General features: G+C 42.5%; 1 protein-coding gene across 2 annotated transcripts in view; it reads right to left on the bottom strand.

Annotated features, from left to right (window-relative positions):
- The window catches only part of wipi1 (WD repeat domain, phosphoinositide interacting 1), a 97412-nt gene extending 85084 nt beyond the window's left edge, over positions 1 to 12328 (bottom strand). For both annotated transcript variants that reach the window (XM_059948480.1, XM_059948479.1), the window contains exon 1: positions 12150 to 12328. In XM_059948480.1, coding sequence (XP_059804463.1) covers positions 12150 to 12223 — 74 coding nt within the window. In that variant the 5' untranslated portion in view covers positions 12224 to 12328. The remainder of the gene's footprint in view (positions 1 to 12149) is intronic.
- Between the last annotated feature and the right edge of the window lie 3859 nt (positions 12329 to 16187).

Raw genomic sequence — 16187 nt, 5'->3', positions numbered from 1 at the left:
GTTTTATTATTTCCACTTTATTTTCCAATCGTGATCGTGATTATTTTTGTGAACAGAAACACTGCGGATTCAGAGTTGCGCCGGGTCCTAATATCCACCGCATGGAGACAGGTTAAATAAGGTCTGGGGTTCCGCTGGGTCCTAAGGTCCACCATATTGAGACAGGTTGAATAAGGGACTTGAGCATCCACGTTTTTTGGAATCCGCGAGGGGTCCTGGAACCAATCCGTCGCGGGTAAGGAGGGCCAACTGTACATGTTTGCAGGTAACACTACTGTTGGCTAAATCAAAGGTGGTGATAAATTGGCATATAGGAGGGAGACCAAAAATCTAGTTGAACAGCAACAACATCTCACTCAATGTCAGCAAAACCAATGAACTGATTATTGAGTCCACGAGCCAGTCCCTCATTAAAAGGTGAAGGTTCAAAGTAAATTTATTATCAAAGTACATACGTGTCACCGTATACAACATGGATATTCATTTTCTTGTTGGCATACTCAATAAGACTATAGAATAATAACCATAACAGAATCAATAAAAGACCACCCAACTAGGGCGTTCAACCAGAGTACAAAGACAAACTGTGCAAATACAAAAAGAAGAAATAATAATAATAATAAATAAATAAGCAACGATAAATATCGAGAACATGAGATCAAGAGACCTTGAAAGTGAGCCATTGGTTTTGGGAACATTTCAGCGAAGGAGGCAAGTGAAGTTATCCCTACAAACATGAAGAAATCTGCAGATGCTGGAAATTCAAGCAGCACACACAAAATGCTGGTGGAACACAGCAGGCCAGGCAGCAACTATAGGAAGAAGTACAGCCGATGTTTCGGGCCGAGACCCTTCATTAGTCCTGATGAAGGGTCTCGGGCCAGAACGTCAACTGTACTTCTTCCTACAGATGCTGCCTGGCCTGCTGTGTTCCACCAGCATTTTGTGTGTGCTGCTTGAAGTTATCCCCACTGGTTCAAGAGCCTGATAGTTGAGGGGTAATTGCTGTTTTCGAACCTGGTGTTGAGAGTCCCAAGGCTCCTGTCCCTTCTTCCTGATGGCAGAAACAAGAAGAGAGCATGTCCTGGGTGGTGGGGGTCCCAGGTGATGAATGCTGCTTTCCTGCGACCTCATTTCATGTAGGTATGCTCAATTGGGAGATCAGAGGTGGAGACGGTCAGTAACTTTAAAATCCTTGGCATTATCATATCAGAGGACCAGCATGGAAATGACATTATAAAGAAGGCACAGCAGCTCCTCTTCTTTCATAGAAGTTTCTGCATATTTGGTACATCATCTAAAACTTTGACAAACTTCTACAGAAGCACTGTAGAGAGTTCTACCAACAGGCTCCTGAACCAGTATGGATAACTTCAAAACTGTATAATTTCACATGCTTCTGTGTTGAACTCCATGTGCCACTTCTCAGCCCTGCTCTGCATCCTGTCTATACCCTATTGTAACCTACGGTAACCTCCAATTTTCAAAAGGTGAATAAATGAAAGTCAACTCTAATGGGGGTATTCACTGCCTTAACAGAGTGATGAATCTGTGGAATTATTTCCCACAGGCCGCTGTAGAGGCCAAATCTTTATGTATCTTTACGGCAGAGGTTGATAGATTCTTGATATATCAGGGCATGAAAGGTTATTGGGGCGGTGGGGGGGGAGGCCGGGGAATGGGGCTGAGAGGAAAAATGGATCAGCTATGAAATGGCAGAAGAGACTCAATGGGCTGAATGGCCTAATTCTACTCCTATATTTTATGGTCTTAAGTCTGTTTCCCTTTCCAAAGCTGCTGCTTCTCACTTATATTGCACTCCTCACTCTCTCCAGTCTTCCTACATTTTCTTGTCCTACTTCCCCATTCCCCATCCTTCATTGACCCAGCCCCTCGATATTCAATCCTTCTCCCCAACCTACCCCATGTACTCATCGATTCCTTCCTCATCTCCCATTCCCTTGCCCATTCTCCACATTGCCTCACCTTCTCTCATCTCCTCACTCTTCCACTCCCTTTTAGCATCCTCAATTGCCAACCTCTCCTCCCCATTCTCCAGAACATTGCCTTCCTCTTTCCACATTCTCCTGCACCTTCCCCTCTCCTCTCTCCATTCCCTCCCATCTTCCTTCTCACCCACTGCCCTCATCTCCCATCCCTCCCTCCCCCCCCCCACAGAATAACCATTCCCTCCAGAATCCCGTCCTGATTTTTGCACTCGGAAATTAACTTTCCTGACCCTCCTCCCCACCTATGTCCATGATTCCACTTGTCTTCATCTCCCACTTCCCCTTCCCCCTACATCTCCCCTACCCTCCAGCGATTCCCCATTCCTTTCTTGCCCTTAGATCTTACATAGAATTGGCAAGGGACCTTCATGCATTTATGGTTTAAAAACCTTTTTATTAAGAATTGTTAGCCCAGCACTTTTCACCATAACCTGAATGAGTAGGACAGAAAATTAAAAAGCATTGCTTAAAAATACTCTTTACGCTCCACATCAATGCCTTATTTGTCTATTCCTTTCATATGTCTTCTTAAAAACATTACACAACTTGAACTTTAGTATTGCTTCAAAATAAAATCCTCTTATAGATATTGCTGTTCTCATTAAAATTTCTTCTACACAAATTTTGTGAATGCCTCCACTAGTTCTTTGCAACAAAGTAGAATGGGAGGAGACTTGATAGAGGTATACAAGATGATAAGAGTGGATAGCCAGAGACTTGTTTTCCCATGGATGGAAATGGTTTATATGGGAGAGCACATTTTTAAGTTGATTGGAGAGAAGTATGGGGGGAGGGGAGAGAGGAGGAATTTTTTTTATATGCATAGAGTGGTGGGTGCATGGAACACCCTGCTGAGGTGGTGGGAGAGACAGATACATCAGGGAGATTCAAGAATCTCTTAGATAGGCACATAGATGATAGAATATTAGAGGGCTATGTAGGAGGGAGGGGTTAGATTGATCTTAGAGTACAGTAAAAGGTTGGAACAATACTGTGGGCCGAAGAGCCTGTATTGTGCTTCTGTCCTATGTTCTAGTGTTGCTTCTTCACATTTCTGGAAGATGCATCAAAATTATGTCACAAGATCTACGTTGCTATACTTAATCTTGGAAAAGCAGGAAAGCGAAATGAGCACTGTGTCCATCCTGAATGGCAGGAAAACAAAATTATATAAAAATTCCTTTTAAGGAAAAGGGTTACTCTTGTGAAAAAGGATACTGACTTTGGAAGATATCAACTTCATTCAGGAGATCCAAATGAATTGATTTGTAGTTACAGATATGTGCTCAGGATCAAAAATAAATAAAAGTTCAAGTGTGAAAAATTATTTAAGGTTCCATCCAGTCTAATAAAATATGCAACAAGGCAGCTGAAAATCTTGTGATAAATCGAATCATACAGTTGATTGTGTGGTCTACAGGAAAGATCAAAATCTCTGGCTCGGTGGCCAGAATAAGCTACTTGACACTTTCAAACAGATTTCCAATAAAAACCAGATCTGTTAGTTAAATTAAACATTAAAACTCCAGGAAGTGTCCCCATGAGTTTGGGGAACATTTGGACGCATTAAGCCTTGTATATAAATACATGACATATTGCTGGGAAGATTGTTGGCTTTTCACATAAAAGTCCTGATGCATCAAAACTGTAAATATTTGCCATTGGTCGGTCTCTGTAGCAACACTGGGCATATCTATGCCTGAGGTGTTCACATTACACAAGGCGATGGAAAGTAATAGCACTCAATGTAAATGAGTTTCATTCCACCAGGATAATTCTGGGTTATCAATGTTCAAATCTCTGTTTAATTGCTGGGCTTCTCCTGATCACACATTGATAAATCCACCATTCCGAGTAGACTTGAGCAATAAAGACACGCTACAGTGATATAGACCACTGGTCAAACATGTAGAGTTTGGTTTATATGTAGAGTTCTGATTCTTACCAAAGGAAGGGCATTGAGGGCATGCAACAGTGGAAAAGGTGGAACTGGCCTATGTTCCTCTGGAAATGAGAACAATGTGAAAAATGATTGAATGGTGGACCAGGCTCAATGAACCAAATGGCCTGATTCTGCTCCTATATTGTATGGTCTTATGTATAATGTCATTACATATTATGTATAAAATTCTTATAGATGCTGAAGAGGTTGTGTCCCATGACAATCTCTCTCACTAATAAACTCTTCTCGGGCTTCCAGCCAGGTACAGGTATTAATTATAACTGACGTTTCAATTACAAACTCCGCCATCTTCATCAGGGATTCATGCTGATGAAGATAGCGGAGTTTGTCCTCGAAACATCAATTATATTTGATACCTATATCCGGCTGGAAGCCCAAGAAGAGTTTATTCGTCATACACGTCGGGAAAGCACAAGATCATTTTTCAATCTCTCTCACTGTTAATAAAGACAGCCACTTGAGCCTACAATCAGAAATTTCTGAATTCACAGAGCTTCAAATCCTGAAATATTCTACTCAAGAGAATGCTCAGTTTTTGTGCATTAAAGATTGAAATCAATAGGACCATTTATCCAAGAATATGTGCTGTGACTGAAAAGTATTGCAGTAGATTAGCAGTGAACTTTTTTTGAACGGAGGCCTTTGGTGCCTGTTCCTTCCTCGGGTTTCTCACATCTACAGGGGAATAAGATTTACTCTAGTTTGCAGTCAGGTGAAGAATGGGGGGTGGGGGGGGGAGGGATTGGTGAGTGTTATGTTTTGAAACTCTAAAACTAATCAAAAGAAAAACATGGGGAGACTGGGACAAACGTGTAGGCTTTATTTGACATAGTGGGGTGATGATGTATGGCATTCCCGTACTTTTACATATAACCCATAAGGTTCTGTAAACAAAATATTGCCATTATTCCAATATTAGTGAAATATTAAATACACAACACTCCACCCGGCTTTTTTAAGTCCAAGAAGAGTTTATTAGTGAGAGAAATTGTCATGGAACACATCCTTTCAGTATCTATTAGATAGATTATAGATCTATAGATTGACAGAGATAATATATAATACAGCCTCTATATAGACATCCACAGCATAGTAAATTTTAAATTCAGGCCTAAAGATTTAATAATCGCTGTGGAGGATTTCTTACTCTTATGGATAACATCTTTCCTGACCGGGTCGGTGGTGGTGGGGGGGTGGGTGGTGGTGGAGAAGAGTCACGAGTCCTTCTGCCTGGGCAATGCAGGCCATTCCCAGGGATGGGGAAGCACTGCTCTTGGCATCTTCTAGACGTGCTGGCATCCCAAACAGAGCACGGCAAGCTGCTCGATCTGCTGGTCTATCACAGGCCACCAGACAAAACTTCAAGCCAATGCTTTCATTTTGTCCACACCTAGAAGACTGGCACGTAGCACCTCCAACACTTTAGCTCTCAGCTTGGATGGAATGACAACTCTCAACCCCAGTACCGGTAAAAATGGGGAAGCAGGAATTTCTGCTGTACATTCCAGCCATTTTGAGTAGCCTGAGACAGTGTGGGATCTTTTATAGTTTTCTTTTAGATCATCTCTGCCGTAATAGAGAATTTCGATTTGCATTAGGGAGAGTATGTCAAGAGGAGTGTCCCCTTCTGTAAATTTTTCAGGCATTTCCAAGGGTAAACAGGACAATTCATCAGCACTTCCATGATTAGCTGTCCCCTAGAATTTGATCTTGCAATTGTGTCCACCAAGGCACAGAGTCCACTCTACATTCATGCTGCCACTGTTAGAGGAACACGCTTCTGTGGATTGAAAATGGACACTAGTGGTTGATGATCAGTAATGAGGGTAAACTCTCTCCCATACAACTACTGGTTGAAACATTACACACCCCAAATCATACTCAAAGATTCAAAGTACATTTATTAACAAATTACATATACAGTATGCAACCCTGAGAATCATCTTCCTTTCATCTTTCAGCCAAGAAACACCATGGAACCTGTTCAAAGAAAACACTGAGCACCCAATGTGCAAAAAGGAATAAAGCGTGCAAACAGCAAAAACAAATAACACACAGAATATTAGATGTCAAACCGCAGAGTCCTTGCCACAGTCTAACAATGTTCAGTTTAGTTCAATTCAGTTCAATAATGGTGGGGAGGGGGCAGAGCTAAGATGTCACCAAATGGTGATTTCTTTCAGCTCATCCGCAGAAACAGTTCAAATTCATCTCCTTAATGCCTCTTTTTTTCCTTTTCATGGTGGCTGGGTTTCTGTCGAAGTTCATGATCTGCAGCTGCACTCAAACTGTAGTTTTCCACAGTGAATGAGTTCCCGATTGCGGAGCTCACCAACCAATCATTTTTCTCCTCTGGGATGCAGCCCTGCTGATGACCAATTCCATGCCAGTGTTGCTGTCTGAGGCGTCGTGGGAGGAGGAACATCAGAATTTCACCATGGCGGATATGGCTATCAGAGGTCTCTGTACTTGATGGCGGCAAGAGTCCGTTGCTGATTCTCAAGTTGGAGAGTCTTGGAATAAAAAGCAATGTGGCAGACTGCAACATCATAACATTAACTGTTTGTTGGTCTTCTCTTTCACTGTGAAATGAAAAACGCCACTGTCTCCTTGTTAGTGAGGTAAAGAGCCTGTGGCATGTTGAACTGTTGGGTAAACAATAGTTTTTGTTGGCGACAGATCATGGTCTCTCTTTGGGGGCCTTGCTATTGTTTGGTGTGTGGCAGGCACTGATGCTTTCTGCTGAAATGGGTGGGGAAGGAGGGTGCTTGTGTGTAGGAATGGGGAGTAAGGGATTTGGGGTTCTAACCTTTTTATGTCATTCATTCTTTGGGGTTCTCTTCTGTATTTGTGGATGCTTGTGAAGAGCAAGAATTTCAGGTTGTATACTGTATACATTCTCTATTAAAATGGAACTATTTGAATTTGGCGTTGTGTCATTTGCTGATTGCAGAGCAGGTCCACCCCGATCAAAATCACACAAAATAGCAATAACAAAAAAAGAGTAACCAGAAACACATACAAGATGAACTGCAGATACCGCTAGAAAAAAAAGTCCATTCTACAAACTGCACTGATCAAACTTGCCCAAGACCCAAGACTCCTGCACCTTCCTTTGGCAGCAACAAGTGAGAGGGAGAGGGAGAGGGATATCAGTCAAATACAGGCAGATAGCTCTGAACACACTGGCCTGGCTTCTGCTCTTGTCCTCGTTAATCAGTGAGTTGGTTCAGAATTGGAGTCAATCATGGGTCTACACTCTGCCATTAGGCACACTCCGTTCTCAAGCTCGCTCTCAACCATGCCAAATTCTCTCGGTGACAGCAAAAGAGCCAGATCACTCAATTATCCCCAAAACACATCAAAATGTAAATTACAGGCTCTAATTGTATACAGATTAGTAGCATAAGTGTATTTAAAAGAAGAGGAGGGGAAGTAGTAGTTTTGTGAACTGTCTGCAGGACGTTGCCGTTAGTTACGTTAGTCAAGAATCATGCAATCTTGTCAAGATAATAGGTGATTTTAACTTTCCACATATTGACTGGAACTCCCATTATGTAAAAGAACTAGATGGAATAGAGTTTGTTAAATGTGTTCAGGTAAGTTTCTTTGATCAGTAAGTAGAAGACCCAATGCGAGAGTGTACGATACTTGATCTCTTTTTACTGGGCGTCTCTGGAAATGTGTCTCGTTAGCTCCTCGCTAACAGCCACTGGGCTCCGCACTGAGAACCCACCTTTCACAGGCTTCGTGTGTCTAGAGTGTATACGACTTTGATCCTGCCAAATCCGTGATGTTGGACTGCTTCGCCTACCCAAACCCTGGTTTGTGTGAATGCTGTGTGACTTACTGCCCCAGCAATCACCTGTTGGCAAGAAATAACAGATTGTACACTGCATACAATTATAAACAAGTATACTTAAGAATGTTAATTTAAATAAACATTTATTAAAAGAAAGAAAGAAAAAAAAACTAAAAAGGGCCTGTTATACTTCAACAGTCACACGTGCACGACGGAGCTCAAATTTGCACCAACTCCTATTCACTGCTCCCTGGTAAAAACTCCCCCCACCTCCCCAGGCTCCACTGGATCACACATTCCTGCCAATGGCCAGTTCTCTCCAGCTCCTTCCCTCTCCATCTCCCACTGAACAAAGACTTTGATCCACTTCAATGTTCGACACAAAAACTCTTCCCCCAGCATTCACCAGACCTTCTCCCAGTTCCACTCTGACTGGATAACACACATTTCTAAGCAACCCTCATCTTTAACCCAAACACTGCCAGCAGAAAACACTGCTTTAACGGAAAGACCGTTACATGAAATACCCTACAATATGAGCAGAGAAACCTTTACCAGGGCGTTACATTTGGGTACAGAGTGCTATGGTCCGGGGTGCAGGTCGATGGGACTAGATAGTTTAAATGGTCTGGTTGGTCTAGATTAGCTGAAGGGCCTGTTTCTGTGCTGTACTTTACTATGACTCTGAAATGTGACTTGACTGCATCTATGCCATAAGGCGAAGCATCACTGGCAAGCTTCACTGAATGACGTAGATTATATTGTGTGAATACAGTACCTGATGTCACCATTTCCTTTACCTTTTTGAAAACCAGCTTACACTGGTTTGTCCATTGCCATTTCTTCCCTGTCTGTAGTAATGAGTTCAAGGGTTGGAGCATGGTAGCCAGGTTTGGCAGGAACCTGTTATAATAATTGACAAACCCTAAAGAAGACAACATCTGTGACATGTCCTTTGGCCTTGGGGCATCCAGCACCGCTTGAATTTTCTCAGCACACTTGGGTAATCCTTGTTTATTTATAGTGTGAGCACAGTAAATGGTGCTTGGTTTGAAGAAACGATACTTGTTGCATCGTGCTCTGAGCCCATAATCTTCTAACCTTTTTAACGCAGACTTGAGATTTTGGACATGCCTCGTCATCCTTACCAATAACATTGATGTCATCCAAGTAACACTGAGTGCCTGGGCAGCCTTGCAGTACTCGTTCCTGAGCTTTCTGCCAGAGTGCAGGTGCAATGCTACTCCAAAAGTAAACCTGTTGTTGCGATAAAGCCTTTTGTGAAGGTTTATGGCGAGAAACACTTTGGACTTTTCTTCCGTCTCCATCTGTAGGTAGGCCTCAGCTACGTCCATTTTGCATAAGTGTTTTGCTCCAAGAAGGTTTGCAAAGATATTCTCTATCCTGGATAGAGGGTGTTTAACGTTCAGTACAGGGTTGACGGTGATCGTAAAATCACCACATTCTTCTTGGCTACTGAGATCACTGGCATTGCCCATGGGCTCCAGTCAACCTTGGAAATAATTCCTTCAGGCCCCCGTGTGATCTACTTTATCATGAATGGTATAAGGAACCAGATGGGCTTTGTGAACGTGAGTGTGGCATTTTCATTTAACATTATTTTGCCCTTTGTATGTTTGAGTTTTCTAATGCCATCCTTGAACGGTACCGTGGCATCACCCAGTACCTTTCCTAATTCGTTTTTGGTTGATTCTACTGAAGGGGATGTGGCAGGCAAACGGTGGATGGATCTCCTATCAAGTTGTAGTTGGCTCAGCCAATCAAGACCTCACAATGCTGGCCCTCCTGTATTTACCAAATACACGCCCAATGTGACTTGGTTGTTGTACAGGTTTCCCCTGCTATCCAAAGGTAGAGCGTTCCTATGAAACCCTTCGTAAGCCGAAATGTCATAAAGCAAAGAAGCAATTGCCATTAATTTATATGGGAAAAATTTTTGAGCGTTCCCAGACCCAAAAAATAACCTACCAAATCATACCAAATAACACATAAAACCTAAAATAACACTAACATATAGTAAAAGCAAGAATGATATAATAAATATACAGCCTATATAAAGTAGAAATATTGTATGTACGGTGTAGTTTCACTTATCGAAATTGGGAAGACAGCGAGATGAAATTGATTTGGAAAGAAAAAAAAAATCGGCATGTACATGCATATGTACGTACATGCATACACACATACACGCATGCACACTCAACTGCCTTTTTCTCAACCTTTTCTCCGGTATAATTCTTAGTTGGATATCTGCAGGCTCAGTATCTTTGAAATGCCATTCAAACTCATTTTGTGGAATGACTGAAACAGCTGAGCTTGTGTCCAATTCCACTTCCATTAATTTGTTGTTCACTTCTTGTGTACGCCAAATCACTTCTCTGTTGTTAGCTTTCACATTATAAATCTCTAAGCTACTCAGTCCTGTGCCGTTCTCATCATTAACAGATTGTTCATCAGCAGCATGCAGATTAGCACTCTTCTTGAAACTGCAACTTGACGTTTTAGGTTTTGCTCTTCCCTGTGCAATCCATTTACTTTTGTCTGCCCGACATGCTTTTTATACGCGTCCTCCTTTGCTGCGTTTTCTGCAGGTTTCGCCTTTAAATCTGCATTAGTCTGGTCTATGTGATCACAATAGTAACACAATTTCTGCAGCCAGGCTGGTTTCAACTGCTCTTTTAAATGTGACTTGTGCTTCAGTTAGGAGCCATTTTTGAATGCTTTCTTGTAAGATTCCACTAACTAAATGATCTCTCAGTGTATCATTAAGCCCATTATCGAACTGGCAACACTCATACAACTTCAATTCATCCCCGTAAGTTGAAATGGGCTCTCTCATTATTCCTGCATTACTTACACAATATTAGCAAAGCTCATTTCGTCTGGTTGGAATAGCTAAACTTCTACGCGAACTGCATGCCTGTCCACACAAAGCATTCAGCCAAACTGGCACTCGCTTTCATTTGCTTCGAAATACTGCTCAATTTGCTCAGTATACTATATACAGTCATTTCTTATGCAATTGAACGCATCATTTATGATTATCATCACTGTTATGTTATGTAACTCCAAAGTAATCAAAAAGAAAAACATGGGGAGACCAGGATAAACGCGTACGCTTCATTTAAATTTACTTTTGCAAGGTGCGTACATGTGGTGTGGTAGCGTGATTATGCACTGTCTGCCATTCATATACTTTAACATATAACCCGTAAAGAATTATGTTAGCAAAGAAAGCTTAATCAGACAACATATCTACATTCTCAAATACTACTGAAATATTAAAAAACACAACTGAGAGTTAGTGGTGAAAGACAGAAGTCATCCTCCATTCCATTCCTAAGCACCATGACCGCTATTGAAAATCACTGAATAGCTAAACACCTGTGAGAAGTAAAAACCTGACATTAAAAAAAAATCAGAAGAAGGGTCATTGACCTGAAGCATCAGCACTGTTTGTGTCTCCACAACTGTCTTGCTGAATTACTCTGGCATTTTCTGATTTTACTTTCAATTGGCTTTGGAAAACAAAACAATTTTTTTAAGTAACTGCTTCTTCCACTCCATCATCAGTTTTCTTAATGGTCCATGAACACTGCATTTCTTTTTTTTGCACTAATTATTTAAGTTTGTAGGTTGTAGTAATGTTGTGTTTTGCATGGTAGTGCTGCACCAAACACATTTTACAACATACAAGTGAATGGTGATGAATCGGAATCTGATCACATAACTTTAGGACCAACAGTGCACCATAACTTTAGGACCAAGATCTGCAATGGAAGAAAGAGGGCCTACTCCACTTTCAATACAAAGATGTTGGTGTGATGACTTTGATTTAAACAGGATTGTTCCTCTGAGGTAAAGTAGTGAGGTAACATCTAAGATGAATAAGAACATCTGCTGAGATCTTCTTTAACAAGGTTATATTTTCACTTTTACACACGTATTTTGAGCATTTATTATAGGACTTGTGTCAACTGTAAACTTCTGAGATTACACAGACTGAAATTTTGACTTTATGGAGTTACCCAAAGCAAATTTAAGTTGTAAACGTCACTTAAATGATATTTTACACAACAGAAATCCATATATTAATTAAAGCAAACTGATTTCCAAACTGGGTTACTATAAGGAAAGTGTGCCATGACCTGGACATTTCTGAAAACTGACCCTTACTTCCAATGGTAAATTACATAGCAAGATCCAAAACCAGGCCTGTTGACAGTCCGGCTCTCAGCCACTCCCCGCCCCTTCCTGTCCGAGAGATGGTAACAGTCCCGATGAGCTGGGAGAAACTATTTGTACACATTAACGACTGGAAAAAGCCCAGTAAGAGAGGCAGCCAATTTCTTACGTGCAATCCTGATTGAAGGAGGCGCAGAGAGGGGCAATAGAAGCTCCCTCTCCGCCAGCATCACTTTGGCTCATCCTCAGCGCTCCACATCCAACTCCTCTCCCGCTGGCTCAGCGCCCGTTTCAAGTGGCGACCTGCAGCTCCCGATCACTCGCCATGGAACAGCTGTCAAGGGATGACGTCACATTCCATTCCCATTGGATGATGACAATTCTGACGTCGAAAACATGACGGAGATCGTCCCGCCCCCTCCAGCAGGGCCGAACCTGATTGGCTATTTTCCCACAACCAGTTCCCAACGTTGCTCCAAGAACAATTTGGTCTATGGACCGGCTGCACGTCTATCAAAACTTAATTCAGATCTAAAAGTAAAACATGCTGAAATTTGAATGGTCCCGTGTCGCAGGCACTATCTGTGGATGCAAGTTTAAAGTCCAAGACCTTTCAAAGTTTAGAGGATTTTAAAATACAGATTAAGTGAAGTAGGAAAATCTAAAGAGTAGGTATATAATAGAGAAGGCATAGGAGATTAAATAGCAAACTGTTTTTGCTCTATTTATATTTAATATTATAAATACAAAACTGAAAATCGTTTACATTCTGCGTTCTGTTTTCTTTGTACTACTTTCAATGTATTTATGTATGGCATGATCTGTCTGCAAGGGCACATTAAGCAAAAGCTTTTCACTTTGCTTCGTTACATTGACCTGTACCGGTAACTGCTGGTCAAGTAGCATCAGCGAAGAGAGAAACAGCGTCAGCTTTCCTGGGGAAGGACACTTCTTTTAGAGCGAGAAATGTGAGAAAATTTGCGTGTTAATTTGCAGAGAGGTGAAGGAGAGCAGAGGAGACAAATGAGGGAATAAGGTGTGGACCAAAGTTAACAAATTAAGAGACAGAATGGGAAGAGGAACCATATTGAAACATGGAAGCCTGTGGGGAGGGATATGGTGAACGAGTAATTAGTGGAACCGTTAAATTCAGTATACAGTCCTAACGGAAGATGATGTGCTGCCCTTGATTTTACACCGAAAAACAATCTAGAAGTCCAAAGAAAAAGGAGATGGTGGGTGGAGAAAAAGCGACTGTGGGCTGGAAGCTCAGGATCACACATACAAAATGCAGCAGATCAGGCAGCATCAAGGGAGGGGAATAAATAGTCGCTGTTTTGGCCCAAGATGCTTCACCAGGACTGATGAGGGCCCTCCATCAGGTTCAGAGTCATGTCAGTGGATCAAACAGAGATGCTCTGCAAAACAGTCACTCAATCTGCATTTGGTTTTTCCATTGTAGAGGGAACCATTTTGTGAGCACTTCATGTATTGGAGTATAAAAGTTGCATTGTTTGCTGTGTTATGAAGGATGAACAACTCTAATGGGCAGAAGGGTGCAGAGTCCCTTTTGGAGGATCGCAAATCGCTACTATTTCGATGCTGTTATCAAGGAAGTAAAAGAGACAAAGGAAATCTGCCAGGGCAGTTGTTATTGATAACAGCTCATGAAAGTTAATGAGAGACACAGCTAACAGTTACCCAGGGTGGATCTTCTCCTAGTGACAAAAGGGGAGATTTACTGCTATTGTCTTTTGGAGAAGGATTGTTTACTTGGTACTGTTCTATTCATTGAAACCCCTCAGGGGACAACCAGAGTGGGTTGGTTTGATGGGTTACATCATCCCAACCTGATTGACACCTGAGACCCCATGAGTGGGGATAAAAGTGAGGTCTGGGGTATCACCCCTCAGACGCACCAGGAGAAACACTAGTGAGCAACAGAAACCCATGAGACAGTGTGGGACATCGGAGACCGAATGAAGGGTCAGTAAATTTTAACTCACAGTGTTTATAGCGAGACCGGTGGGGGCTTGTGTGTGTGTCCACCCCTGCCTGGGTGACGAGTCCACCACGGAAGAACGGTCTAGCTAAAGGACGGATGGGTCATACGTGAATGGCCACAACAACAACGCATCAATGGATCAAAATCATAAAAGGTTGGCAAGATAATAGCTGTTACTGTTCACACGTTTTCTCTCTCTCTCCAACAATTGCAACACATTGACCGACAACTACCGCAGCCTGCATGAACTGAACTGAACTTTATATTGTTATGATCCCAGCCCCCTCCTTTTTGAGAATCGTCAGATCGCTATTAATTCGGATCTTGGACCCAGGAAATGAGAGAGAATCCTCAGCAGGACAAAGCAATGGATTTGGCCATTGTTTCTTGGAGACACCTTTGTGAATTACGATCCTATACTACGTGCCAGCTCTCAGGTCAACGTGGGCTGGGCTACGTGCACACCCTCAGGCAATGTGGGCTGGGGGATTGCATCACCCCACCCGATTGACATCTACAACCCTGCAAGTCCAGATAAAAGGTAGGCTGCGGGGGCAGTCTAGCAGTGACGCAACAGACGGAGACACCATCGCTCATCGCTCCCGTGATAACGGGAAGCTATTCGGAAGCCACGTGTGGTCCGTTTCCCCTGGCCTAGGAAACGAGTGGCTGACAACACCGAAAAGGACTTCGAACTGACAACGGGGAACCCACGTTCCCGATTCAACGGTTTGCGTCCAAAAAGACTGGCAAGTTTCTTTTCTCACCAGAAATCTCTCTCTCCCTCCAACACGTGAAACCCAGCGGTTCCCAAAAGGCAAAAAGCCTGCAGACTTCTGAGTGACTTTTATATTTCCATCGGACTCAGTATTATCCCCTAGACAAACGATAGAACTATTTCTTATTGATGATTATTACTATACCCGCGCTTTAGATTGAGTATTGACGACGTATATTATCTGTATGTTTGCATTAACCTTACTTTTGTGTCCCTTTATAAATAAAGACTTTTAAAAATAGTACAATCAGGTTTCAGCAGACCTCCCTATCTCTGCTGGTAAGTGATCCAGTTACGGGATACGCAACAACTTGGGGTTCTCGTCTTGGGTTTTGACACCAAATTGGGAGGCCAGTGAATCAGGCTTGTAGGTCCAAACTTGAATCTGGTTACACAGGTAGCCAGGCAGAAAACCAGCAAAGATGGATGTGGGTGAATTTATGAAAAACCCGACTGTGGGGGCGGCCACCAAATCAGACTTGTTAAATTTGGTGAAGGGGTTGAATCTCGCAGAGGTGAAGTCGTCCATGAAAAAGCGGGAGGTGCGAAGGGCCATAACTCAGTATTACATTGGGAAGAATGTGTTTGAAGCTGAGGTATTGGAAGATATCCCTGAAAAGGTACCAACAAGTGGGACGGATCAGCTAGAGTTGGAGAAATTAAGGTTGGAGCATGAAATTAAAGTAAAGCAGCTGGAAGCAGCTGAAAAAGAGAGAGAAAGGGCTGAGAGAGAGAAAGAAAGGGAGCAGGAGCTCCAATTAAAGGAGTTAGAGGTAAAAAAAAGAGCAGGACTGAGCTGAGAAGCAAAGAGAGCATGAAATTCAGTTAAAACAGCTGGAAGCAGCTGAAAAAGAGAGGGAGAGAGAGTATGAGGAGGCAGAGAAACAGAGGAAACATGACTTGGAGATGGAGAAGCTAAGGCAAGAGCGAAGAGATCAAGGGTCAGACCGAGAGGAGCGGTTTAATGTTAGTCAGGAGTTGAGGTTAGTACCTCCGTTCGAGGAGACGGATGTTGATAGTTATTTCTTGCTTTTTGAAAAGGTGGCAGTGAATCAGAAGTGGCCCAAAGAGCAGTGGGTGGCGTTGTTACAAAGTGTGTTAAAGGGGAAGGCACAACGAGCATATGCGGCGTTGTCCATGGAGGAGGGAGAAGCGGAGAATTATGCCGAAGTAAAGGAGGCCATTCTCTGGATTTACAAATTGGTACCTGAAGCATATAGACAAAGGTTCAGAATTTTACGAAAAGGGTGGAATCAGACGTATACTGAGTTTGCCCATGAGAAGGGGGTGCTCTTGGACCGTTGGTGCACCGCAGAAACAGTGGGTGAGGATCATGGGCGTCTCAGGGAGTTAATTTTGATTGAGGAATTTAAGGGTTGTGTTCCGGAGGAGATCCGGATGTATTTGAATGAGAAGCCGAATAA

The sequence above is a fragment of the Hypanus sabinus genome, chromosome 23 (assembly GCF_030144855.1).
Source record: "Hypanus sabinus isolate sHypSab1 chromosome 23, sHypSab1.hap1, whole genome shotgun sequence".
NCBI lineage: Eukaryota > Metazoa > Chordata > Chondrichthyes > Myliobatiformes > Dasyatidae > Hypanus > Hypanus sabinus.
Note: the sequence above shows the minus strand (reverse complement) of the source record. Positions and strands in the feature narration are given on the sequence as shown.